The sequence below is a fragment of the Acartia tonsa genome, chromosome 6, assembly GCF_053477335.1.
Source record: "Acartia tonsa isolate MP-2025a chromosome 6, ASM5347733v1, whole genome shotgun sequence".
Classification (NCBI taxonomy): domain Eukaryota; kingdom Metazoa; phylum Arthropoda; class Copepoda; order Calanoida; family Acartiidae; genus Acartia; species Acartia tonsa.
Genome location: NC_137265.1, coordinates 9974223 through 10001073, shown reverse-complemented (window position 1 = coordinate 10001073; position 26851 = coordinate 9974223). Strand labels below are relative to the sequence as shown.

The window sequence follows — 26851 nt, the reverse complement described above, 5'->3', positions numbered from 1 at the left end:
TCTCTCTCTCTCTCTCTCTCTCTCTCTATCTATCTATCTATCTATCTATCTCTATCTATCTCTCTCTCTCTCTCTCTCTCCCTCTCTCTCTCTCTCTCTCTCCTTCTCTCTCTCTACCTAACTCTACCTTGGTTAGTTTTAAATTAAATATTATTTAATGTATAAAAAGATTATCATTCTAATCTTGTAATTTTATATTTAATTTTATTTAATTCACTAGCAACTTTTTAAAAAAAAATAAAATAGCCTAAAACCTTCGCTACAGACAAAAAAAGCTTACCACTTTATAAAATAGGATATTGTTAAATCTTTTTATTAAAAACTCGACATTCTTTCTATTCTGTATTCAGGGAGGAAATGGATATTTAGCTGTTTATTACATTAGTTCCCAAAGTTAATGACATTTTATTCATTGAATAAATAACTCTGGGGACTTTTATTTAATTTTTATTGGTTGGTTCATTACTTTGTGTGTCCAAATGTTTAAACCACTAAATATAGTTTAAAAAAAAGTGTAATTTTGTGTATATTTTCCTTTTGGATATCCATTAATTTATCGGCCATTGTCTTATGCCTCTAATTCCCTGGTTTTTATGTAGCAAGTGGTGTTCGTGTGTGTGTGTGTTATACTACGATAGTGTGTGTGTGCGTGTGTGTGGCAAGATAGGTAAGGTATGTGTGTGTGTGTGCGTGTGTGTGTGTGTGTGTGTGTGTGTGTGTGACAAATTACAATAATTTTTCATTGGAACAAAAAAAATAATGTTTGTTTTTATGGAAAAACTTTAATAAAATGATTGAATTTTTTGCTGAAGTATATAGCAAATATAATACATTTTTACTTTTTAAACAATTTAATTCTTAAATATCATTCTTTCTATAGATTTAAACACTTTTTCTATTGTCTTTATACCAGCTCAAGCATACCGAAATTCGGTTAATAATTTTTTAAAATAAACCAAACTTTTTCATTACATTTTAAAGAAAGTTTGAAGACAAATATTATTAGAGATGTATTATAAAAATATTTCCTAAGTATTGTTTTTTTTGTTTTTATCTGTGAGCGAAAAAAAAGCTTATTATTTCATAATTTAATTCTTGCACAGATTTTAACATTATTTTCATGTGGAAATACTCTTTGCATTTTAAACTGATTTTTTTCTAACTTAGTTGAACTTTTAAGGCATTATACTTTGAAAAATACTTTAAAAATACGAAAAGGTAAACGAAAATGCATTTTGAAAAATTAAATTCGCGATCACTTTAAAAGGCTGGTTTTATACCCCCCATAATATATTACGGAAGGTGATTACCCCCATCCCTAAAAAAAACTGGATACTCCTGCACTCCCCCTTGTAGTGACTAGGCCAACTTTATGGTCTCTGGTTTCAGGAAGCCCATTCAATTATGAGAAGTTCACATTATAGGAGCACTCTTACAGCATCCTCTCTATTAGCATTACATGTGTAATGCATTATAGACAGACAGATAGATATTGTGAGGGATCCTACACTTTATAACACCTTGTTTTGCATGGTAAAAATTGTTCCAATAGTTTTTGATATTGATATTTTATTTAAAAATTACAATAACTTGAATATAATGATGTTTAAAAAATGCTGAAATTATAGTTATATTTAGACTAGAAAAATGATTAACATACCTATAGAAGCATTAAATAATTCTCTTTTTAATTATAAAAATATTTTTTAGAAACAAGAATGAGAACAATGCATAGCAGTGTAAAATATAAATTGATATTTTTTTCAAAATTCCAAAACTATCCAGGGTCCTATAAGAAGCATCCATAAAACACAGAACTCAATAGGTACTGTAATGGTCGAAATCTTAAGCTGAAGACAAAAAAGATTACTACTTTATATAATAGGATAATGAAATGCAGCTGTTTTAAGAGTTGCCAGCTTAATAATACAGACCGATTCAATAATTGTGTTAATATGTTATGATGTCTAACTTTAAAATGGTGTAATTATAGTTATATTTAGCCTAGAAAAATGATAAACATACCTACAGAAGCGTTAAATAATTCTCTTTTTTATAATATAAATTTTTTTTAGAAACAAGAACAAGAACAATGCATAGCAGTGTAAAATATAAATTGATATTTTTTTTTCAAAATTCAATTCCCTCTGGTGATGTTATAAATAAAATATCAAAAGTCAAATTTAGGTGGATGTTATATGAATATATAAAGCTTCTTTACAGCCAAAAAAATTGGGGGAAAAAATATCATTTATGGAGCAACAACAAAAGTGGGTTTATCACAAAACCTCGATTTTTTAGTCAGCTGTTCCATAAAAAAACAAGTCATTACCTGTATATTATAAAGCAATGCCAGGCGATTAAAATGAGGTATTAAGCACTTTCTAACTCCAAAAATTGATTCTTTTAGAGCAAAAATTAGTTTAGCATTTTTGGTGACTCAAAGAGGACTATCCACGAACAAGAGCACGTGATTCTAAGTACCTTCCAGCATTGATCCTGAGTATTTTCTTTCAGAATACAATAGGTCAATATCAATAATTAATATATTGACAAGAAAATTTATGTTTCACCACATCAAGTTGAAGAAAAGTAAAAAAATGTCCACCATTTTTCGTTAAAATTCTATCAAACGTTTTGTTGAGTTCGGGGTGTCTTTAGTTGTCCATGTTGTCAAATGATAAAAATAAAAAAAAGTCAAAAGCACATTTACTTTATCTCATATGTATGTTTAAATTAATGCTAATATGGATTAATTTACAATCTATATAACACGAGTATTTGCATATGTATCATCAAATATCCATTTTATTAAAAGAATTAGCTTCATAAAAGTTTTCAAAATCAATTAAAATACCTAAAAAAAACATGGTGAAACATAAATTTTCTCGTCAATATATTAATAATATATGGTGACCTATTATATTCTGAAAGAAAATACTTAGGATCAATGCTGGAAGGTACTTAGAATCATGTGCTCTCGTTCGTGGATAGTCCTCTTTAAAATTTGATTTGTAGCAAGAGAAAAATATTAAAAAAACATACTTTTTTCTATCTAAGAGGCAAATTAATGGTATCAATATATTCGCAAATGTCTTATATACAGTTTAATACACTTTTAAGTCCATTATTTTTGGGCTTTGAGTGAACGTCGAATAAGGTTGATTTTATCTCAGTAAAAAACAAACGAAAAACTACCTCCCTCCCAGGTATAAGGTATAACCAACAAGTGAAATAAATCTTAAATAATATTTGGGGGGGGGCAAATAGAGAGGTCGTCAATTTTACTACATGTTGCCCCCCAACGACAGCTGAAAACCACGTATAAGTTTCGTGATTTTTTTTTCGAATTAATTTCGTTCCCCTTATTGTCAATTTATTTCATAATAAGTGTGGAATGGGGTTTTCACTTATCAACAAGGTACTTTTTGTGAACGCTCATACTATTTGCTGTTTCGTAGCAACAAAATATGAAGAGAAATATACTTGTTACTCCTAAATTGGGCAATTAGATCTCGTCAAATTTTAGTTTCGGTTTCCAAAACAACAATTGACTCGACGAAAAAAAAATACAAAGAAAATCAACGCCCTTTTGTCCTTCCTGTTTTTTTTTTTCTTAAAGCAAAAGTAAGCTTTGTCTACTTTCAATTTAAAGGGGTAGTTTCACGAAAGGCATTTTAACTTAATTTAGTGAACCGCATATTTTTTCCTGGTTAATTGGTTAACCCTTAACGGTCGGGAGGGGGGGGGGGCGTTAAACGCCTTCCGCCCCCCCCCCCATCCGTTTTTTTCTATCTCATTTTCTGTGTGTGAAAGATAAAGAGCCCAAACTGCTTAACTTTTTTAGTATGGGTATGACACATAACTGAGAGTTGGATTTTTTTCAATGTCTCCATCCTGGCGAGCACAGGATGCCAGCAACCTGGCAGGGTCATCCAGGTAAAAAGCAAAAATATTTTTTTGACTAAAACAAAGCATTTTATCATACCAAAATACTAAAAAATCCTCTAGTAGTACATCCTTGTATGAAATAAAGGTGTTCAAGTCACTTTCAGGTTCCAGGTATGATCCTGCAGGTCCTGATCCTTCAGGTCTCCAAAAATCTTTAAAAGGCTCCTGTGACCGCAATTTTTGACTTAGAGACTTCAAATTGTAAACTTAAGCTTTTCTTACATACATAAAGTATTAAAATTTCATGAAGATCCGCCGCCGTTTTTCCGCCGTCCGCCGACTGCGGCGGCTGGCAGCTGCCAAGTACAGCTGCGGCCGCTGAAATTTATATTTTGATATTTCTAATGTAAAATTTACATAAAGATAAACATTTTCTAGAAACAAAATTTTCTTCTAGCTTCAAAAATAAGAAAATTACAGCCGTTTAAAATTTTTAAGTAATAAAAGACCTAAAAACAAAGGTTGTTAAATAAAAGGGTGAAGGAAGCGAAAATTGACTTAGACTTATAAAAGGTCGGAAATTCATTATCAAACAGAGGACTTGCACAAAAAAATTTAGCCCTCTAGCTCTAATAGAAACTGAGATAACAAGGGGGGGGCGTTGAACGCCCCCCCCCCCCCCCCCCCCGACCGATTAAGGTGCGGCAAGGGGCCCGACTGTAAAGGGTTAAACTACATATATATGGCATATATTTGAAAGAATTTCAATTTTCTACCACGTAGTTTTTAAAATATCAAGACTTGAAAATCGACTATTTAAATTGCATATATCACAAAAAGGCGATTTTCTAGTCTTGATATTTTCAAAACTACGTGGTAGAAAATTTAAATTCTTTCAAATATATGCCATATAAATATAGTTGAACCCATTAACTAGCACAAAATATGCGGTTCACTAAATTAAGTTCAAATGCATTTCGTTAAACTACCCCTTTAAGAAAGAAAAGTAAAAACACATCTTTTAAAAAGGTCAATTTTTTCAACATTTTTTCTTTGGAGGTTGGTGGTATCCTTCCTCAAACTAGTTATATACCTTTCCTAGACCTATGAGAAGCCTTGCTAAAAAGGAGAACTATCGGTTCAGCTGTTTTGAGAGCCTTTGCTACGCAAACAGACAGACGGACATCCTGCAAAATTTTTGTTTTAAAAATAGGGTCACTGCAACCGGAATGTTTAAATATGAATAAAACTATTTTTTTCAATTTAAGACGAATTTATTTTTTTGAAGAATCATTAATTGAAAAAAATACTATTCAAAATCATTGTTTTAAATCTTTTTATTTGTTTTTTTCTCTTGAACTTTTTAATTATTGAATAATATTAAGAACAGGAAAAAACTAATTCAGTCTGGTTTAATTAAACTTTTTGTCTAATTCACTTTTTTCTTCAGAAAAATGTATTCATCTTTTATAATGGTGGAAAAGTATGAGAAATTATATTACTAATGTTATGGATCCTTAGATATTTATAGCATCGTATAATGAACAGATTTCCGCGGATATAAAAATGTCTCAGGGCTAAAAAACTGGTTTTAATCTTATAATGGTACATTTTTATATTAGTAGAAAACTATATATATCCTAATGCTGTACATAATTTTTCAGTATGGCTTTAAACCGGTTCTATATCACCGGATATTTAATCGGTTTCGAAGCAATAGTGGAAAAATTGGTTTCTCTTATTCTAATAACAAAGTTGTCCTTGTTAAAATATGTCTTAACTGCACTAAATGGGCTAGGCCTTCAAAATATAAATTGTACCTAATATTGGCAACTATACATACATTTTACTAAAAATGTATGAACATAAATAAGAATAGTCATTTGTCGCATCGTATTATAGACAGCTCTCCGTAGATATTAAAATGAAAAATTAAAGGATTAAAACTAGTTTGGTGAGCCCTGTGGGGCCCTAGACCCAGTCTAACAAAACTGATATTTATTTTATGATTTTATTTAAATATTCGTGGAAAATTATCTGTAATCCAAAACTATACATGATTTTTCAGTGGGGCTGATAACTGGTTCTAATTCAGCGGATATTATGCGGCTTCGAAAATATATTCCTTGTAGGATTATTTTCTTTATACCACTAACAAAAGTTTAACAAATAACAATATATCTTTTCAGTCCAGGTGGTTGGGTGCTACCCCTCTCAAGTTTTATTAAAGATTATATTACCCCCCCCCCCCCTGAAACTTTTGAAACCCCTCATTTACCCCCTTAAAAAATCTTGGGCGTGGTTATATCTTTTATATTCAATAAATTGAAAATTATCAACATGAATAAAAGTAAAGTGTCTGTATGTCCACCTTAATAATACATTCATTTTCTGAACTTTAAAGACCTTGTGATAGGGAACTATTCATTTTAATCATCAACCAAAAAGTTGTTGTTAAAGAGCTAATCTTTAATTCTCATTTGTTTGTCAGTATATCCTGAAACGATTTGTTGATATATAAATTAAATTCAGAACGAAAATTCTTGTGGTGATGTAACTCTTCAAATGTTACTGTATAGACCCGGTTCTGAACTATACTGAAAAATCATATATAGCATCGTTTTACAAAAAATTTTACACATATAATAAATTTAAAATAATATTTATTCCAGTTTTATTGGCTAGGGGCTACGTGTAATGGAAAATATTTTTAAATTGCACGTTCTATTATATCAGATTTGTGTGCGACTTGAGGATTTATTCGGACTATTAAGAACTCCCTAAAAACTTGATCACTTTTAAAAGAATCAATCAATGACATGTGTTTTGGCTTCATGAGGATATTTTAAACGGATTTCCAAGTAATTTTAAAAAATTTCTTTATCTACATCTGGTACTACCTTGAGTGTATATTAATGAAGATTATAACATACAAGTCGTTAATACAAAAAAGCTACGCTACAAATATCATCCTTTGCAAATTCTGTTTTTACTTGCATTAACGTTCATGGAAAGTAAAGTGCTGTAGTACATGTAGATAGTTTTCAGAGAGAGGGGACAATGGGCTGTTTATTACACTAGTCCCCAAAGTTTTTTTAATAACGTAATCTTATTCATTTAAAAACATATTTGGAGACTAAGTGAATATTGATTGGTTGTTTTATTTTGTTAAGAGTTCAACCGTTTCAGCAACTAATTTTAATCTACAAAAGGGGTTATTTTGTGTATCATCATTGGGGATGTACATCAATTTTTTGGCCATTGTCTTATCCCTTTAGATCCCTATCAAAATACTGTTTTTACATACATTGACATGTTCATAGTAAGAAAAGTGTTGTAGTACATGTACTTAGTTTTTATCAGGGTTACAAGGGTGCGACATTTGAGGATCAATTCCTTTTTTCACTTATTATGACAAATAAAATGACTCATAAGGAAGATTAAAACATTGGAAGAATGTAACAATGTTGATTCCAGTTTGGCTTTGAAACCGATTGCTTTCCACTGGATTAATACCGGATCTCAACAATACTGAAAAAGCATGTAAACAGCTAATTAAAGACAATTTTCAACGAATACTAAAATAAAAAAATATTACTTGTTTTGATAGCCTGGGCCTTCAGCCCCTAGGGGCTGACATAACTAGTTTAAAATCATATTTTTATTTTGATATCCGTGGAAAGCTGTCTATAATACGATGCGATAATTAACTATACTTTTCTACTTTAACAACGAGAATTTATGTAATTAGTTGAGAGAATACGAAATTTCCCCAACTTCTAATGTAAAATACTGCCTTTTGTAACTTGTAAACATGTAGGTTAAGGATTATACTTCCTTACATAAATTAAAAAATTTTCATAATGTTTCTTACTACATTTATTACTGGTAATAACACTTTTATTTATTACGCGTAGATGTTTCTTTAAAACAGCAGAAATTCAAATTAGAATAAATGATTTCGTTGAATTCTTTTAAAAAATAATTATGATATTATTTTTTTATTTATATTAGGAGCTCTGCATAAAAGGGTAAGGAAAGTAAAGAAAATTGCCTAAAACCATCCCACAACTTTAATATAAAAATGAAATAGCCTAAAACCATCCCAGGTCTAGTTTCCCTAAATAGGAGAACTCAATCTATTTGAGATCTTAGGCAAAAGAACCTTGCTACTTTATATATACTTGTTGGTTTCTTATTCTATTTGCTATTTACTTTATCCAAAATTAGCTGTTTTTAATAAAAACCATTTTATTTATTACTCTTCAAGGCAAGTTTTTAAAACATTGTTTCTATTTTTCTAATCAGAATAGGTGTACCTTTTATTGTTTAAAGCATTATCGTTTATTCATTTGTAAAGTTCGCTTAAAATACATTAAAACCACCTTAAGACTTAAATCTAAAAATAAAATAGCCTAAAACCATCAAAGGATAAATGAAGCATACCTAAGATAAAGAACCTAATCGGTTCAGTAGTTTTTGAAATCCTAAGCTTTAGACAAAAACGCTTACTACTTTAAATAGTGGGATTATGGTTAATCTTTATTAAAAATGATTTTAAAAAAACTATTTAGCTTACAAACAGTATTAAACCCTATTTTAGTAACACTATTGTACACTTAAATGCTGAAAAGTATATATGTTTTGTCTCAATTATGACTTCTGTTAGCGTGCAAAATATAAAAAGGTTTATGATGATGAATTACAGAATTTTGTTTTTTTAGGTAAGTTACAAAAAACAAGTTTTGATTGAGTAGCTGAGCTACTAAGAAAATATTTATTAAAAACTGAGAATTTGGCCTTGAACTTGGGCCATCCCAATCTTGTACGTACAGCATACGTCAAAAATAGGGAGAATCATTTATTTTAATACACGGATTTTTCATTTCATTTAATTTAAGAAAAAGATTCATTAAATTGTCTTCACTAAACATGAAGCAATTGATGGTTTGAAGCTATTTTTGAGATTATTTAAGAACCCTTTCCCTCCCCAATATTCTTTTTAAAAAAATAAAATTGTAACTTGAACAACAAAATTGTGACCCACCCTAATATTGCTTCCACAGCTTTATACCCCCCCCCCCTCCCCCTTCAATGTTACCCAATCTCATCTTCCAATCATTGTAAAACTTTGGGGACTAGTGTTCTAGACATTCTAATGTCGCCTCCCTCCCTGATCATATCATATGAAGAACTTTTAAAATGAGCAGCCATAATTGGTACTAATTTAAAATGGCAGTTAGGGAGGAAGGGACACAGTAAAAAAAAGTTGAGAAAAGTGCTAATTTAAATATAATATCACTATTGAACACTTGTGTTTTGATGCAAGGAGGGAGGGGACATTGGGATGTATAAACACTAGTCCCCAAAGTATTATAATAACGTTTTCTTATTCGTTGGCTTGACAACATTGGGGACTTTTATTGAATTTTGGTTGGTTGATTCATTTGGATGAACGTCCAAACTTTTTAGCAACTAATTGTGATCTACATGAGATTTAATTTTGTGTATCATCATTGGGGATTTAAATAAATGATGGGCCATTGTCTTATCCATTTAGATCTGTGTTATTATTGGAGTTTGTTGCTAAATATATATTTTTAAAAATTCTGCAAAAGTTCCACTGTGTATGAATAGATTGATAGAACCTTTTATTTCCTTAATCAAATTAATGTCTCATCCCCCAAAATACATTTGGTTCCTCATTTAGTGTTCTTAAAGTTAAGCTCAAAGTATTAAAATGCCAAAATTCATTATTGGCCACTATAGCTAGAATAATACTGAAATGGTAAACTAGCGGCAGACATACTGAAAAGTCATGTATAGCATCGTATTACAGATAATTTTCACGAATACTGAAATAAAAATCATAAAATTAATACCTGTTTTGTTAAGCCAGGCCTTCGGCCCCTCTTTCTAACAAAACTGGTTTTGATGTCATAATTTTTATTGATAATATCCGCGGAAAGCTGTCTATAATACGATTTATTTATTTCAAATTTACATTTCCTGCTACATTGCATGATATACTGTGTTCCGTATAATTTACTTGAATTACATAGCTATTTTATTTTAGTTGATAAGCCAAATTTCATTTTATACCTTCTCTCTCAAACAAATGATAAATAAAAAGAACATAGCAAGGACGAATAAAATCGAAGCGGTACATAGCAGTGTATGTCAAAAAAGGCTGAAAATTCTTGTATAGCTTTCTTGAAAGTTGTAAATCTAAATATATCTAAATATTGCCCTTTAAAAATCGTTCCTTTCAGTATTTTTAACCAATACAGCTATCAAATGCTTTTATGAGTCAAAGAAAATTTATACGTTAGCGATATTTATTTATTTTAACTTTTTCTTTAGAGCGATGTATAAAGTTGTAGCATATACTATAATATATTTTAGTATTCATTCACACTTTGACTACCAAACCTTTGGAGTAATCTCACTTTCCTCTATAAAATGTTAAAAATAAGTAGAGGGAAGCTACAAGGTCTATCCCCCATTTAATGGTTTGTTTTACCATTTAACATGAGCACATACGGACATAACATATTTATAGAGTAGCTGCACTTTCATTCAGGAAGGGAAGGGGACATTGGTCTGTTTATTATGCTTGTCCCCAAAGTTTTCTATAAACCTTTTCTCATTCATTGGCTTAACAACCTTGTGTGACTTTTATTGAACTTTGATTGGTTTGTTATTTTAGTTCAGTGCCCAAAGTGTAATTTACAAAAGGGGTAATTTTGTGTATTATAATTAGGGATGTACATCAATTTATCGGCCATTTTCTTATCCCTTTAGATCCCTGACTATCATTAATATATTCCAGTTAATTAATTATAAACTTGTGTTAAGCTACTTTATTAGGATAGCTGACATTCAACCTTCACTTGTTGCAAATCTAATTAAAATTATTTTGGAAATCTTATAACAGATGTAATGCAAGCAGGGATACAGGGACTAAACCATGGTGGACATTTTTTTTTCTTCTGACAAATTGTCTTAAACACCTCTCCTTCCGAAGACAGAGCCCCTGGATGATAGGAGTGAACCCATTTTTTAACAATACAAAAATCTACATAATATAATAAATCGGGAATAGTCCCTTTCGTAACATCGCCCCATAAGGGGCGATTCGTCGTATTTTTATAATGGCTTTTTATTTGTTATTTTAGGTTAGGTTACGTTTTATTGGGTTAGGTGATTGCCCCACAGGGTTAAGTAATTGGCCCCGCAGGGTTAGAGCCCCCCCCGAAGGGGCTAGAAATAGGAGAAAAGCTACTGTGAAAAATACGAAGAATCGCCCCATAAGTTGCGATGTTAAGAAAGGGACTATACCCAATAAATCTACTAAGACTAAGGAACGTCATTAAAATAAAAATATGGGGAAAGATTTATTTATCAACCATTGTCCTATCATCGTATCTTATGTCTAATTTCATAATGCACAGCACATACTAAATTAAAATTTGGACAATTATGACCATTTGTTTTACATATTACTACATTGTGTATTAAAATCATGTAAATATACAGAAAATTGAAAGACGTAGTTGCACGAAGTGCATGTAAACACGAATTTAGGGAACTTCACATTTTTTCTGTTCAATAGTTTAAACTACATCTACAGGACATATATTTGAAATAATTTAAATTTTCTAAAATATAGTTTTAAAAAAATCAAGACTTGAAAATCATGTTTTTTGGATATATGCAACTTTTATGGCTGTCCTGATTTCACAAAACAGCATGGTGACTAGTTTGGTGGTGCGTAATTGATTGTTATTTATTGTAATACAAAATTAATTATATTAGATGGTATTTTTGTGCTTGCAATCAAACTCTTTAAATGCACTTCATGCAGCTATCCCTTTAAGAAAGTTGGGTTAATGCAGTATATAATGTATTTACAATGCAGTTAAGTATCTTTAGTGACTATGATCCCTTTACAATATCACATAGGATAGTTATGTATCGCAACGTACTTTAGACAGCTTTTCGCGGATATTAAAATGAAAAATTATAAGACTAAAACCAGTTTTGTTAGATCTGAGGTATAACAAATCTTGTATGAATTCTATGATTTTTATTTTATTATTCGTTGAAAATTGTCTGTAATAAGATGCTTTACATGATCAGTATGGTTGAGAACCGGTTCTAATCCAGCGGATATTAATCTTAAAAAGTTACTTTTTGCATATCCTGAAAAACATTTGAGATGTAATTATGTGATTCAATTTGGATAAATGTACATATATGCATGGTTTCAGAGCATTGTGTCCACAAAAAATTTGTCAAAAAATATTTTTAAAGCCCCAAAGAATTATTACCCTACAAAAAAACAATTCATAAGTATTAGTTACAGCAAACATCATTGGTTAAAATCTAAAGGGCGATTCTCAATGACGTCTAAGCTTTTTATTTTAATGGGAGTAAAGTGACGAGTTTCAAAGCTTTGAGGGGGATAATCTAATGATTTTTTTAAATGAAGGGTTTTAGGAGGAAAATACCTTCCCCCTTGAACGTGTATGGCGATTTTATCAAGTTTTATCTTTAATTGCTGCACGTTCTAGATTGTGCCGCATTGTCAAATGCATCTCAAATCCACAAGGCGATTTTAAACAATTCTCTTATAATCTGAACAACATTTATTTTAGATCCTTAAATCTGTACATATTTTTATGGGACATTGCTTGGTGTGAGGAAGTGGTTGAAAAATGGGTCATGAAGAAACAATATTTATTATTTACAACATGCTAGATGTGTTTCAGTGTGTGACTATGTGAGTTTTTGTTTGTGTATGTGTGTTTGAGTGTGTGTGTGATGGGTTACGATCATGGAAGGAGGTTACATTGGGCTGTATATTGCACTAATCCCCAAAGTTTTTTTGTAACGTTTTCTTCTTCGACGGCTTCAGGCCTTATATTGGTCGAATTTTGATTGGTTGGTTCATTGAGTTAAGTCTCCAAACATTGTAATCGACATAAGAGGTAGTTTTGTGCAGCAGCATTGGGGATGTACATCAATTTATTGGCCACTGTCTTATCCCTTTAGATCCCTGGTTACGATTGATGATTCTGAAATCAACATTCGGTCTTGAGTTTTTACATGTTCATACTCTCGAAGTGATAGCTTTGTAAGATTAATTTATATAAAAATTTGATTTGTAATGTGTAAAAACAAAGAGTTTTTGTTAAGCAGTTTTAGTAAATTGTTATTATTTGACTCAAATTGATTTATTTTGTAGAAAAGTTTGGATTTTCTTTGGATAAAACCACTTCCTGTATTTCTTTCGTTAAAATCTCTATTTATTTTAATGTAGGATAATGTATGGCCATTCAAATAAATATGGGGTCAATATTAAGGTTTATATTAAAATAATATAACAAAGATCGTAGCATCTCTATATCCTTTCTTTTTGCAACCACATATAAAGCTTATGTTTAACCAAGGAACTATTTAAAACTGATAATTCAGTTAGTTGGTAGGAAAAAAACAAGGATGACAAAATCCATGATCAGCAAAGATTCTCCATAATGATGGGAAAGTTGACAAGAAAAATCAAAGTCTAGCTTTAATATCAGCCGAGTATATCCCATTTCCTCCCTAGCGTTACTGACAGACAAACAAGTGAATTAAAGAGTAGCTTTGCTTTTCTTTTCACGTATCCAACAGTACAGATTTTTTACATAAAAGTTTAGAGGCTATTGTCCTATCCATGTATGACTGAAGGAAATGAAACAAATGTGTATATTATTATGCCCATATTTATGGGTAATTGGCCTCATATTGACTTTTTGAACCTAGATACATATATTGTTTATTTACAGGGAAGTACCTCAATTTAAACTTAGTATTGCGACATATGATTATTACCACAGCTACTCTATAACTAGGATGGGTTAGTACGTCCGTCTGTGAGTAAACATCGCTATAGATGATTATAAACAATTAGTAACACAGCTACTCTATGATGGGTTAGAACGTCCGGGTATTATTAGAAATTGTTCTAACGCATTGATGGGTAAATATTCTTTTTTATGCCTTTTTGTCTTTTTTTTTCATTTCAATAATGCATAAGTTTTCGTTTACACGATCAGTTAAGTTCATAATTTTTACGTCAATTAGTTTTACCCATTTTTTATTGTTCCTTTAAAATATACATATACGATATAGATTTATGTATACTAAGAGACATTCCTATAAAGAAGTCTTGTTTTTTAGTTCATAGATGGCTAACCAATCTTAAGTCAGATCACAACGTAATAATTTCTAATATACAAAAAAATTTAGTTTTCGTCCGAAGAAAACATGAAAATTCTAATTGAAATTAAGGATATAGTTTGATAACATTTTTTTCCTCTGAACCTAAAATAATGTAGTATAATTGCTAAAAAGTATAATCCTATTATGTTAGGTAGTAAGGTTTTATTTTTCTAGCTTTTGAACTGAACGGATTTTTTTCCTAAATTTTAGAGAAGCTTCAAATATGTCCTGGGATGGTTTTAGTCTTTTTAATTTTCAAAGTAAGTTTTGGGATGGTTTTGAGCTATTTCATTTGCTTTACCGATCTCTTTGAATATAGTGCCCTTAGATGCTAGGGGCGCATCTGCTAGTATTTTATAAATATCACTTCGTTGTTATATTGTAAACAAACACATTTATTGGTTCAGTTTTTTTTGTCAGGCATGTTTAATTTTTTGTCTTGATTTCTAAAACACTTTTGACCATATAAGTGTATACATATATTTCTGATTTAACTTAACAGACCGAAAAAGATTTCACTTTTATTTCAAGTGGGTGGGACGTAGGCCTACTTCATGATAAGGCCTACTTTTCTTTCATATAAAGGAGGGTGGGGGGGATTTTTACCGTCTTTGTCCATTTTACGATTGTGTTTAAATGGCACATTTCCGTATTAGTAGGCTAGCTAGTATTATTTATTATTATGTGTATTTAATTGCATATTTTTGTAAAATCCTGCCGAATTTACGTTTGCAAATATTGTTCTGAAAAATTGCCAAGATTATTTTATTAGTCATATAAGACAAAACCAAAATAGTTTCGTATAAGGCCATAGTTTCTCCTTTTTAGTGGAAGTCCCAGTTTTCTTTTATTTTTAAAGTGAAAGTGTTTAAAGATATTGTTATAGGCGTAAATAGTATTTATATGCCTCATTAAATTAATCTTAAATAGTTCAAACAACAATTTTATATTTGAAAATCCAAAAACACAATTAATATCCTTTTTATAAATATTTTTAGGTATTTTAAAGTAACCGTTTCCAGGGGGGGGGGGGATTGGTTAATGGGCCAAAATGATAGCAACCATTGCATCTTATCCCTGCTATAATTAATCTCCCTGACTATAAATAACTGTTGATAACCTGGGGTTAATTGTGTGGTTTTCCAAATTTATTTTCTGCTTAACTAAGATTGAGTAGGGAGCCTACAAAAGTTACATTTCTATTTCAAATTGTCTTGTATGACTCAATTACAACGCATTTTTTTTAGATATAAAACAGGTAAATGTTTTAAACTTGGATGTTTACCATTCATATCAAATGTGGGGGGGGGGGGGAGTTCTTGTTCTATTTTAATAGCATCTGAGCCCCTAACTTCTAAGTGATCTTTATTCGATGGAATAAGAAGGTGGCAAAAAATACTCTTAAACCATTCCAAGGATTAAAGCTAAAAAATAGCTTTAAACCAACCCTGACCCTATGTTAAGCTTCCTTATAATAAAAAATTCAAACGTTTCAGTAGTTATGCATTAACTTTAATTACCTGGCTTTAATAAATCATTCACACCATGATGCTTACTTATATGAAGAAAAGCTTTGCTTTAATTGATTAGTAATTTTTAGAATGCAACTGTACTTAGATATTCATTTATTAACAAGCTATATAAATATTAATAGAGGCTTTGTAATTCTAAACAATAAAATTAGTATCATACCAACAACTAATGAAAAACAATAAATCAAAATATTAACTGCATGCTTATTTATCTTAAATAAAGGGATAAGAAAATCCATCAAAAGTGTTTCTTTAGACTTAGTCATACAAAAACAAAATTGAAAAAGGTATAGTTATTTATCGCATCGTATTAAAGACAGATTTCTGCTGATATTAAAATGTAACATAAAAGATTAAAACAAGTTTTGTTGAAAATTGGCAGTACTACCTTGTTATACATGATTTGCCATATGGTTGATAACTGGTTCTAATCCAGCAGATATTAATCAGTTCGAAGCCATACTGGAAAAATATTTAAATATTTTTGCATTTTCAAACTAGATAACTTTTAAAAATTCTTAATATTTTTTGGAAATGCTGCATTATTTTTCTCTGGTTTTATATATTCAAATGAACTGTGTATACATTCCTATATACCTCCTCTTTCTTGCATAATTTGTTATGAAAACCAGGGTTGCCTAAAGAAATATTTCCACGTTTTGGGGATAGGTCAATTTCCCATGAGGGAGGAGACATAGGGCTGTTTATTACACTAGTTTTTTGGAGAATTTTATTGAATTTTGACTTTTCAACCACTAATTCTAATATACAAAGGGGCAATTTTGTGCATCATCATTGGGGGTGTTTAATTTATCGGCAATTGTCCTTTCCCATTTTATTCCTTAATTTTTCCAACTACCAAATACCTGTCCTTTACTTGATTTTTTTGCTCAAACAGTATTCAGCAAAGATTATCTCAACTATCCCCTTGGGGGAAAGTACCAAGGGGATGGAAGTTAAACAGTACATGTATTTTTTGAGGTCAAATATTATTTTGAAATTAGGTACACAAATAGTTTAAATAGATAGGTCCTTTTTGAACATGGCATCCATGGTAAGACCAGTTGATATTTGAAATGTATAAGGCCCTTTCATACTTGGCAACCATGGAACGACCAGTTAATATTTGAAATGAATAGGGCCCTTTCATGCATTCGTTTATATTTGTATATTAGTCATTTATAAAATGAATGTGTGTGTGTGTCTGAGTGTGTGTGTGTGTGTGTTGTATTATCTATCAACCACGCCTGAAAATAAACCGTTGTGGTAGACTTTAAGAATCAGAAGTAAGTTTCAAGATTTTGGTACCAGCATAAAGAGGATTTATAAGTTCAAAATTCTACATAAAAAGAAAACTTCAATTTGAGGCAATTCAATCTGTTTCTAAAATGGTGAACCTTAACCTGAAAAATTGCTAAATAAAGTACATGATCTTAAAGATGTATTCTACAGTAAACTCTTTCTTCAATAATATGCCCTTTTTTTAACAAGGCATTCTTCTTACAAAGTATCAATATGATGTGGCAGACAAAACTGCCATGTTCCAAAACCCAACTATTTATCGAGTGTTGCAGTGTTATAACAAAATTAATCGTGGTACATAAATCTAACCATTTAAATATAGCTGTTTGAAATTCCTAAGTTTGTGACAAATATTAATCAATATTGCTGGGCCCAAATTTTAATGTGTCTGCAAATTTTCGAATACAAAGGAGAAAACAATATTTCAAAAGTATCAAATTTACAAAAAGCACTCCTGTGAATAGCATAAATCCATCATAGTCTATGAAAAAAATGAAATTAGAATATACGTGGATAACATGACACTTTCGGCAATTTCGGTCATCTGGTGTTATGGAAGGGTATAGGCTAAAGGGAATGGATGGGGCGTATCGTTATAGTAGCCAGCTACGAGTTTCACTTTATTAGAGTATTTGATATTCTGGTGTAAGATACAAGTAATAAGAAGAAATCCATTATTAAGAAGTTTCCTTTAGTAGTTGAGTTCTATTGCTGACGAATAGACATTCATCTACTTTGGACTACAGAAACTTATGTCAAGTAAAACCCGACACTTTCTTGACATTTTTATTATTTCTAAATGCCAAAAACCTCACACAAATCAATACTTTTGTACTTTTTGTGTTGCTTACTAATTTTCTTTTAGGCCTATCGTGTTTTATTATCTAAAACGTAGCTTCTTTCTTATTGCGCGTTAAAATCTAAAATATGTTGATTTTGGGCCGAGATTTCTTTTTAGGTTCTTTAATAAGAAAGCCTTCATTGTAAAGGTTAAGAAGAAGGGTTAAATGACGTCCAAGCTTTTTTTCAAGTTTAAGGGTGGTGTAGACACGCTATGGGAAGGTTGATAGCAAAATAGCCTAAACCCATCCAAAACTTCAATAAGAAACCAATTGGTACAACAATATCATAATATCTTTTGAGTACTTTGTAAATATGACAAACTGAAATAAAATATTGACCGCCCAATATTTAACTTGACGATATGTATAGATTTAGAAGACAAACCCTATAATTTGAAGCTAAACTCATCTATTATGCATCATGAGTAGACCCTTTGCACAGGGAAAATGACAAACATTCAAAAAAGTAATATTTTACAAACAGAGTTATAGATAATTAATCATTTAAAGGGAAATAATATTTCTTTAGAATCAACATTTTTTACTTTAGTGGCGTGCAAAGAGGTTGTTAACCTTTAAGTATAAAATAACTAAACATTTCTACCATTAGTTATAATTACTAAAAAATGTTTTTACATTAAATTTAAAAAGTTTTACCTTATGACTATCACAATTTTTCTTACTTTTAATTTGCTCAAAAGGTTAAAAAAGTGTTTTTCCAGTATGGCTCCGTTTCTCATCTAAATCTCGCCCCCTAGGGGTTAACAAAACTGGTTTTAATATAATCTTTCTATAATACGACGGGAAAATTAAATCTCATAATAATCTTCAAGAATATTTTCCCAATCCTAAAGTTTGAGTAACTCTACAGGTGTGGCTTGATTTTGGTGAGGAGAAATTTACAACAATTTCCCCCGGGGATTTGGAAAACGTACCGTTCAGGGCGCCTTTTTATTCTAAGGGTAAATAGTAGAAAATGTTTAATTTCATGTGTTCATTTATGTATTTGTAGCTGTTTTATGTTGAATCTTGATTTTTGTTATTATTTAATCGTGTAATATAAAGTACATTTCTCTCTGTCAGAGAAATGTATGTATTTGACAAATATAACTTTAGTCTTGTGTTTTACCCTCTTGAAGCAAGATCACTTGCTTTGGGAATTGGCACAGACCAAAAGTGCATATTGTTACTGTTATAGTTATCATAACTCTTTTTATATTATAATCTGTAATTGAATTAATACATTATTATTAGTAAATTAACTGTTTGTCTTTATTATACTACGCTACAATCGCATGCCTAGCATTGCTATTAGTTGAACAATCAACCCTTAATTAGCCGGAAACTCCTGACAAAACCTACATAAAGCATCACTGAAAATGTGCTAAGTTTATCCTGCTTTTTAACTTGAGGCAAAAATCCATTAACATTAATATTCTAATAAATTCTTAGACACTTTAGCTAATGTAGAACCCTGAACGGCAGCTTTCTATTTCTCACTCTTTCTATTGGTATTCAATTTATTCAGTTGGGGTTTCAAATTAACCACGATTTTCGGTCAATTTTAATTCATTAATTTCATTTATTTAAATTATTTTCTAGAAACGGTTCATTATATAGTTTTTAGTAAGCATGCATATATGACATAACGTAATAAATATCGCTTAAACATTACATTTACTAACTATTATCATTACATTTGAATAACTTTTTTACTATAGGTTATTTTTTTAAAAATATTTTTATGAACATATTTTCCTTGCTGCTAATATATCTAGAAAAAATATTATTATATACAAACATTGAATAAATTTCAATTGGTACTTATGCATTATAATCTAGCGTCTACGCCCCTAGAGGCCTCTAAGGACACTTGAAGAGGGTAGAGTCGAACTTAATAACCCAATTTGTTATTTTAGATTTTAAAAGAAAAAGTAAAAAAAAATTTTTGGAGGGTGGGTAATATTTTTTAGGGGCGATTTCTCTTTGTAGGGTGGTGGTACCCTCCCCCAAAATAGTTATAAACCTTCCCGTGACCTATGAGAAGCTACCTTGTTAAGGAGAACCCTATAGGTTCAGCGGTTAGCGAGATCCTTCGGTACAAACACACAGACAAACATCCTGTATATACAGAAATGCGATTGAATCTTCTATTTTGAATCCCAATTATGGTTTATGATTTCATTTTCATGTGTTTTTTTGTTCCAGGAGGACGAAGACGACCTTGATAGCGAGGAAGATGAGGAAGAACAGCAGAGGAACAATGAAAAATCTACTAGTCCAACTGACTGGCAAAAAGCAGGTAAGGACAATGCCTTCGCTTCAAGTTAGTCCTTACATAAAAGTAACAGAATGTCTGTCTTACTGACAAGTCGCTCCTATACAAGCTTCTTATTGAACCAGGCAAGATTTTAAAATATTTGGGAGTACCTCTACCCAAGGACGCCTAAGCTTTTTTTTGTGGGTGGTTAAAATGTGAGGATTTTAAGATTTGAGGGAAGTAATGTAATATATTTTTTAAAATTTTCATGGGGTTTAAACTGAGTGGTTAGAGGGTGTAATCTTTGGAGGTCTATGCCTCCACTCTCCAAAGTAAAATCGCAAATAATTAGTTTATAGTCCAAGCTTACTTATTATCTAAAAGCCGTAGCTTATACGCATATTATTAATACTATTTAGTATTTTTCACCAGTACAAAAAGCAAAAAATGTAAACATAATATGAAACATATCTTGTAATTAGAATTGTTTGCCATCATTTCTAAATAATAATTGCATATTATGGAAAAAAGCGGCATGCTATTAAATAATAGCTTAACAAGCGTTAAATTACCCTCGTACACCAGGGAGGGAGGGGACATTGGGCTGTTTATCACACTAGTCCCCAAAGTTTTATGATAAAGTTTTCTGATTCGTTGGATTACTTTGGAGTAAATTTTCATTGGTTGATTAAATAAGTTAAGTGTTCAAAGGTTTCAACCACTAATTTTAAGCTTTATAAGGGATAATTTTCTGTGTCATCATTAGGGATATACATCAATTTATCGGTCATTGTCTTATCCCTTTAGATCACTGCTTGTACACACATGAGGAAAAATCAAATTCCAATAACTTTTTGCAGCGATGCTTCTCTATATCTAATTTGTCCGTTATTTATTATTATTTTTTATTAGATATTCTCTAAAAGAATCGATATTACTTGGATGTTGCACCAGATTTTCATGTACTAGCTCTAATAAAGGGATATTCGCAGCTGGCTAAAATAATGATACCCCCCTTCCACACCTTTTACCACATCCCTTTCCCTAATCCCTTTCCCACATCCCTTTCCCTCCTACTGGATGAACCATTGTAGCAACCTAAATGAGGACAATTGAAGCTACCTAAATTGACGACAAATTTTCCCCCTTAAATATACTCACGTATTTCATATACCCTTTTTTAGTAGCGAAGCTACTCTATAATTCGCTTTGTCCGTCCGTCCGTCAGTCCGTCAGTCCGTCCGTCAGTCCGTAACGCTATGGGGGAAATGGGATTTACTCAGCCCCTATAAAAGATAGAAAGCTGAAATTTTTTGACAACATTCCCATCATTAAGGTGCACAATTAACTGTAAAACATCAATGGCGGTCGGACGGCTTTTTAGCAGGTTTTAGGCTATTTTTTTATTTTCCACATTTTTCCTCATATCTTTGGTGTTTATGGTCCGATTTTCAAAATTTTTTCAGTTAGAATATCAAAATTAAATTTTCTGTCGTTTACAGACCCAACAATGACGGTCAGACTGCCTTTTTGCAGGTTTTTGGCTATTTTTATATTTTTTACATTTTCCCCCATATCTTTGGTGTTTATGGTCCGATTTTCAAACTTTTTTCAGTTAAAGATATCAAAATTAAATTTCACATCGTTTGAAGAAAACAACAATGACAGTCAGACTGCCTTTTTGCAGGTTTTTGGCTATTTTTATATTTTTTACATTTTCCCCCATATCTTTGGTGTTTATGGACCGATTTTCAAATTTTTTCAGTTAAAGATATAAAAATTAAATTTCCGGTCATTTGAAAAAATCAACAATGACGGTCAGACTGCCTTTTTGCAGGTTTTTGGCTATTTTTATATTTTTTACATTTTCCCCCATATCTTTGGTGTTTATTAATCGATTTTCAAAATTTTTTCAGTTAAAGATATCAAAATTAAATTTCCCGTCATTTGAAAAAAAACAACAATGACCGTCAGTCCCATTCACGAAATTTTGTGCTTCGCTACTTATGGATGTTGTCATCCTTGTTATAACTTTATACCAATTTGCTGTAGGTATTATATCTATAAACTATGTAGCTTATTATTGCTGCGCAACTGATGAATTTAAGCATCTTTGATATGTATTACAGCTGAAATAAAAAGAAACTTAAAGAATTTTCAATTGAAACCTGATTCTTTAAAAAAGTAAAAAATGTGAAAGTTCGGTTTCAAATTACAATTACTTTTTATAGGATTTTTTGTTATTAAATATTTTAATTTAATTTATTTTGTGATTTTTAGTAAGAAGGAAAAAATAATATGTATACAGATAGGTGTATCTTGAGATTGCAAGCATTTATAGTTTTTATATTCAATGCTTTTAAAGATGTTTAAAACGTTTGGACGCTCAGCTTAATGAACCAACCAATCAAATTCAATAAAAGTTATAAAGCCAACAAATAAGAAAATAAGAAACTTTGGGACTAGTTAAATAAAGAGCCCATTGTCCCCTTCCTTCCTGCATTTTGAAAAATATAAAATTAACCTTTTAAGATAGATATTTTCAAAAGTAATATCTGTAAGATCTACATAATACAAATAGTTAATATACATAGGTCTACTTCTCAGTTAATCTAACAGTTTAACAAGGTAACGCCTAAGCAAAGCCAAATAATTTCCTTATATGTCAGTAATCTTGTTCGTGAACATAGATTAATATAGAGCATAAACAACAGTTTAAAAACAGAAGCTAGCATCTTTTAAGACTATAAGAACTGTCATTTTTAATATTGAAATTTCATTTACTATGTATGTATGATTTATAGTTGAAAGAATAACCAAAGGTTATAGGTGATACACTGTTTCATAATGATACTCTTCAGTTACAATAACATTTTGATAATATGAAAAAAACTGTTTTAATTTAATAAGAATTTTTTATTTTGAGGGGGGGTATTTTTCATTTTTTGGGGGTTGGGTTGTCCCACCCTCCAAGAAAATAGTTATAAACCTTCCCGGGACCTATGGGAAGCTACCCTGTAAAGGAGAATCCGATCGGTTTAGCGGTTAGTGAGATTCTTCGGTACAGTCACACAGACACACATATACACAGACAAACAGACAAACATCCTGTTACTTTAGTATAGGGATTATTTGCTCCATAGATTATGTTTAAATGTAAATCAATCTAGACCTTTATTGATCTACGAGCGGTTATAGAGAATTTACTACACCCCATCTTTTATTTGATAATGTGGTATTCGGCAACCGTGAGCCATGCCTATGGCACCCCTGACCGGGGTTCGGGGGTGGGCCAAAGGCCCTCCCCCGAGTCCTGGGGAAGGGGTCTGCCGACCCCCTCCCTATGCCTAAAATTAATGATTGAATCTGACAGCCTTATTATGGTTAAGCTGCATTGTTAATTCCCCCCACCCTTCTCAGGGATGGGGGATCATTATTGCCCAAACTGACTATTGTATATGTATTATATTGCTTTTATTTATGATTATTTATTCCTATCTGTGTAGCTATTGTTTGTTGTATATAACTTTAGTAATCCTTAGACCTTCAATAAAGGAACAACTGAATAGATGCTGTTTGTTATTTAGTGATTGTTAGAGAAGCGTAGCTTCTCTATAGTAAAGGTGTCCACGTCTGTTCACACTGCCGTAGTCATTTTGAACTCTGGTGTCTGCCATCTATCCTAGGCGGATACCACAACTTTTGGTGACAGCTGTGTGAGATTACGGCAAACCACAAGTGTAGAGCAGACGCGCAGCTGAGACTAAGGTACTCCCAGCAGTGAAACTGGCAAAACTGACACAAGCAACCTGAATTACCCACCCTGGATAGCAAGGTCTAACTCTGTATCCGGCAGTTGTGGAAGCGAGACAGCGAAACTTGACGGAGAACCGCGAGAAGCGCCGACATCTAACGGAGAATTGAGCGCTCAAGGGCTGAAACAGGCCTGCGGACCGGCTGAAACAGGCCAACTAAGTGTAAACGGCTGAAAATAGGCCAACATTTACTGCAAGATATCGCAGTATTCGAACCAGCGGCGCCGCAGGACGGGACATTCCCTGCCGCCAGCAGTCGGATTCGGATATACGGCGCTGCAGGACGGGACATTCCCTGCCGCCGATAGGCTGAAACACGCCAAATAGCTGCGAGCTGCGAGCCAACATACGAGTATAGTGTACCAAGCAGAAGAAACTACGTCAACTCCAAGTATCCTGAGAGGCTACAGCGCAGCCACCCATCTAGAAAAGCAGATATTATATCACATTGTAGGGATTACCACCCTAGTGTGATGGCTAAACAATAGATTTATGAGCAAGGATTGGCAAACAATTTGTTGTGTATTGTGATAAAACTAAAAATAGAACAGGCTTGGTAAGCAAATCTGTTATGTATTGTGATAAGGCCAAAAATAGAATCTAGATGTAATATAACAATGCCTTGATAAACAATCTAACCACCCAAGCCTCCAGCACAACAAATACACCCCTTATTCCAGAGGAAAGGGAGGGGCCCGCCATCCATTGAAGAGAATACAATCAAGGTGACATAACAATAAGCCCAGGATTAAGGAGAAAGGGCACCATTACCTCATCACACAGTTACCTCAAACCCACAGCACTCCCCCCCCCCTTCCCCACAGGGGGAACGGACGGTTTTACCCCGTCCCCTCACGCGCTTCCCCCCTCCTACCCACACTTGACTAAGTCCGCCCACGGTGTGGAGCTAGCGATCGGGAGAACAGAGCGCCAATTACGGGTCGCGCAACAGAGTTCGGGACATATCATAAAATTCAACGGACAAAGCGGACCAATGAGAGAGCGAGTTGAGGGATAAGTGCGCGTTTTACCTGTGTGCGCGGATTTGACGGTGCGTAAGCGCGCTGCAAGGAAAGGAGATTTCACGCACACACACACACACACACACACAGGAGCGGAGCTACTCCATAGCATCTAACAGAGATATTTTTAGAAAATAAAGAATTACAAGCTTCTCCCTCCTATCTATAGTGTGATAAAGGAAAACCCAATCAGTTCCTGACAGCAGTTCAGACCCTCAACAGCTATCTACCCCTACCAGCCTACTCTACAAACCCAGAATAAAACTAGTGATAAGTACATCCAAGTTATATCTTTGTAGCTAAACTACCAACCTAGTGATAAACAGTGTTGGCTGCTAGGCTAGAAAGCCTCAAGTGTAAACCATTTATAATATTGTCTTACAGCTTTGTGTCCCGCCGCTGAACCGTTGACCCGATGGAGCAGCCGCAAGCGCCAGGAGGCGACCAAGCCCAAGGATGGCTCCAGGATGACCCCCAGCCGGCTCCAGCCGAGTACTGCAAGCTGATGCTGAGTAACCTGCCGGAGTATAGAGGACCGCCCAAGCAATCCTGGAGTTCCCACATCCGCAGACTCGAGATGTCATGGGCGGCTTACCGCGTGCCGCCCCATGACACCCTCAACCGCCGCAACGCCCTTTTACTGTCACTGGTAGGGCAAGCGGCGGAAATGGCTTCTCATCTGTTTGGCGAGGCAGGCCAAGCCTTGACATACGAACAAGTCAAGGCCGAGTGTGAAATGTTATTTCGTCCAGCCTTTGAATCCCAGACTTTGAAGCAAGCCTTCAGGGATTACAGGCAACACTCGACAGAACCTATACAAGCATACATATCCACAAAGTGTGCCTTGTATAGGGAGGCCTACAGCCATGAGGATCTCGAATTATTAATCGATGAATTAAATCGTGGCATTCGTAACGCTAATGTGAAACGTGAAATGATGAGTCATGAGATCGCCTCTGTACCTGAGTACACGAGGCGAGCCATGTTCACCGTCACAATGATTACCAAGCAGCTGAAGGAGGGTGTGTGCCTAGTGGACGCCACCGACGGGCTCACGGGATCAGCCAGCGTCCAGTTGCCCAATTACGACGAGTCGGAGCCAATGGAGATTGGCGCCTTGGCTCCGGGTCTCCACCAGATGGGGAAGGTCGCTCCAGATGACAAGACTCCAGGCCGCTGTTTCCGCTGCCAAGGGAGAGGCCACCGAGCTCGCGACTGTCCGACGCCTATGGAAGTCAGCCTAGAGGAGAGACGCACCCAGCCACGCCGTGACCGTCCTGCCAAGTGCGAGCGTTGCCACTATGCTGGCCATACGGCGGCCGAGTTCAGAGCCAACTGGGACCAGGTAGCCGGCCGTAGGCGCACCGCAGACAAGGGTGCTCCCCCAGGAAAGCCCAGCAGAGTAGCCCACATGGAAGGGAGCGCGCCCCCAGCACCACCGCAGCAAGCAGCCGCCCCCAACGCAGCGGGCCGAGCCGACGGAATGCCGCAGTTTGGGACCGTTCCAGCTAGAATCAACGTACTGGGAGGCGCGGCTGAACCCAACCGGGTTGGCCTGGGCTTCAGTCTCAACCACCTGGGGCCGGAGTTTGTACAGCCCAACAACATTGCCGAGCCAGAAGTTCTGAGGCCCCAGCCCTTTAGCCTAAACATGATGGGGCCTGCCCGACCGAGCCTACCCAGCAAGAGTGGAGGGGCGCTACCCAGCGTCACTGAGACGGTGTATGGGGAGGCCCTGGCGGCCGTTGAACGAGAGAGGCAGGAGGCGCTAGCCAGCGCATCATAGTCGATGTAAGGGGCGCCACCCGGCGCCGCCACCTGCGATGACTGGGGGGTGCTATCCAGCGCCTCCAACCTGGTGCCTGGGGCGACAACCGTCGCCCCCACCGAGATACCTGGATCCTGGAACGAGCCAGCA

The 26851-nt window shown here is 33.7% G+C and overlaps 1 protein-coding gene across 12 annotated transcripts in view; it reads left to right on the top strand.

Moving 5' to 3' along the window:
- The window catches only part of LOC145321782 (uncharacterized), a 90388-nt gene that overhangs the window by 35209 nt on the left and 28328 nt on the right, over window positions 1–26851 (top strand). For all 12 annotated transcript variants that reach the window (XM_080163395.1, XM_080163394.1, XM_080163389.1 and 9 more), the window contains exon 5: window positions 20045–20138. In XM_080163395.1, coding sequence (XP_080019521.1) covers window positions 20045–20138 — 94 coding nt within the window. The remainder of the gene's footprint in view (window positions 1–20044; window positions 20139–26851) is intronic.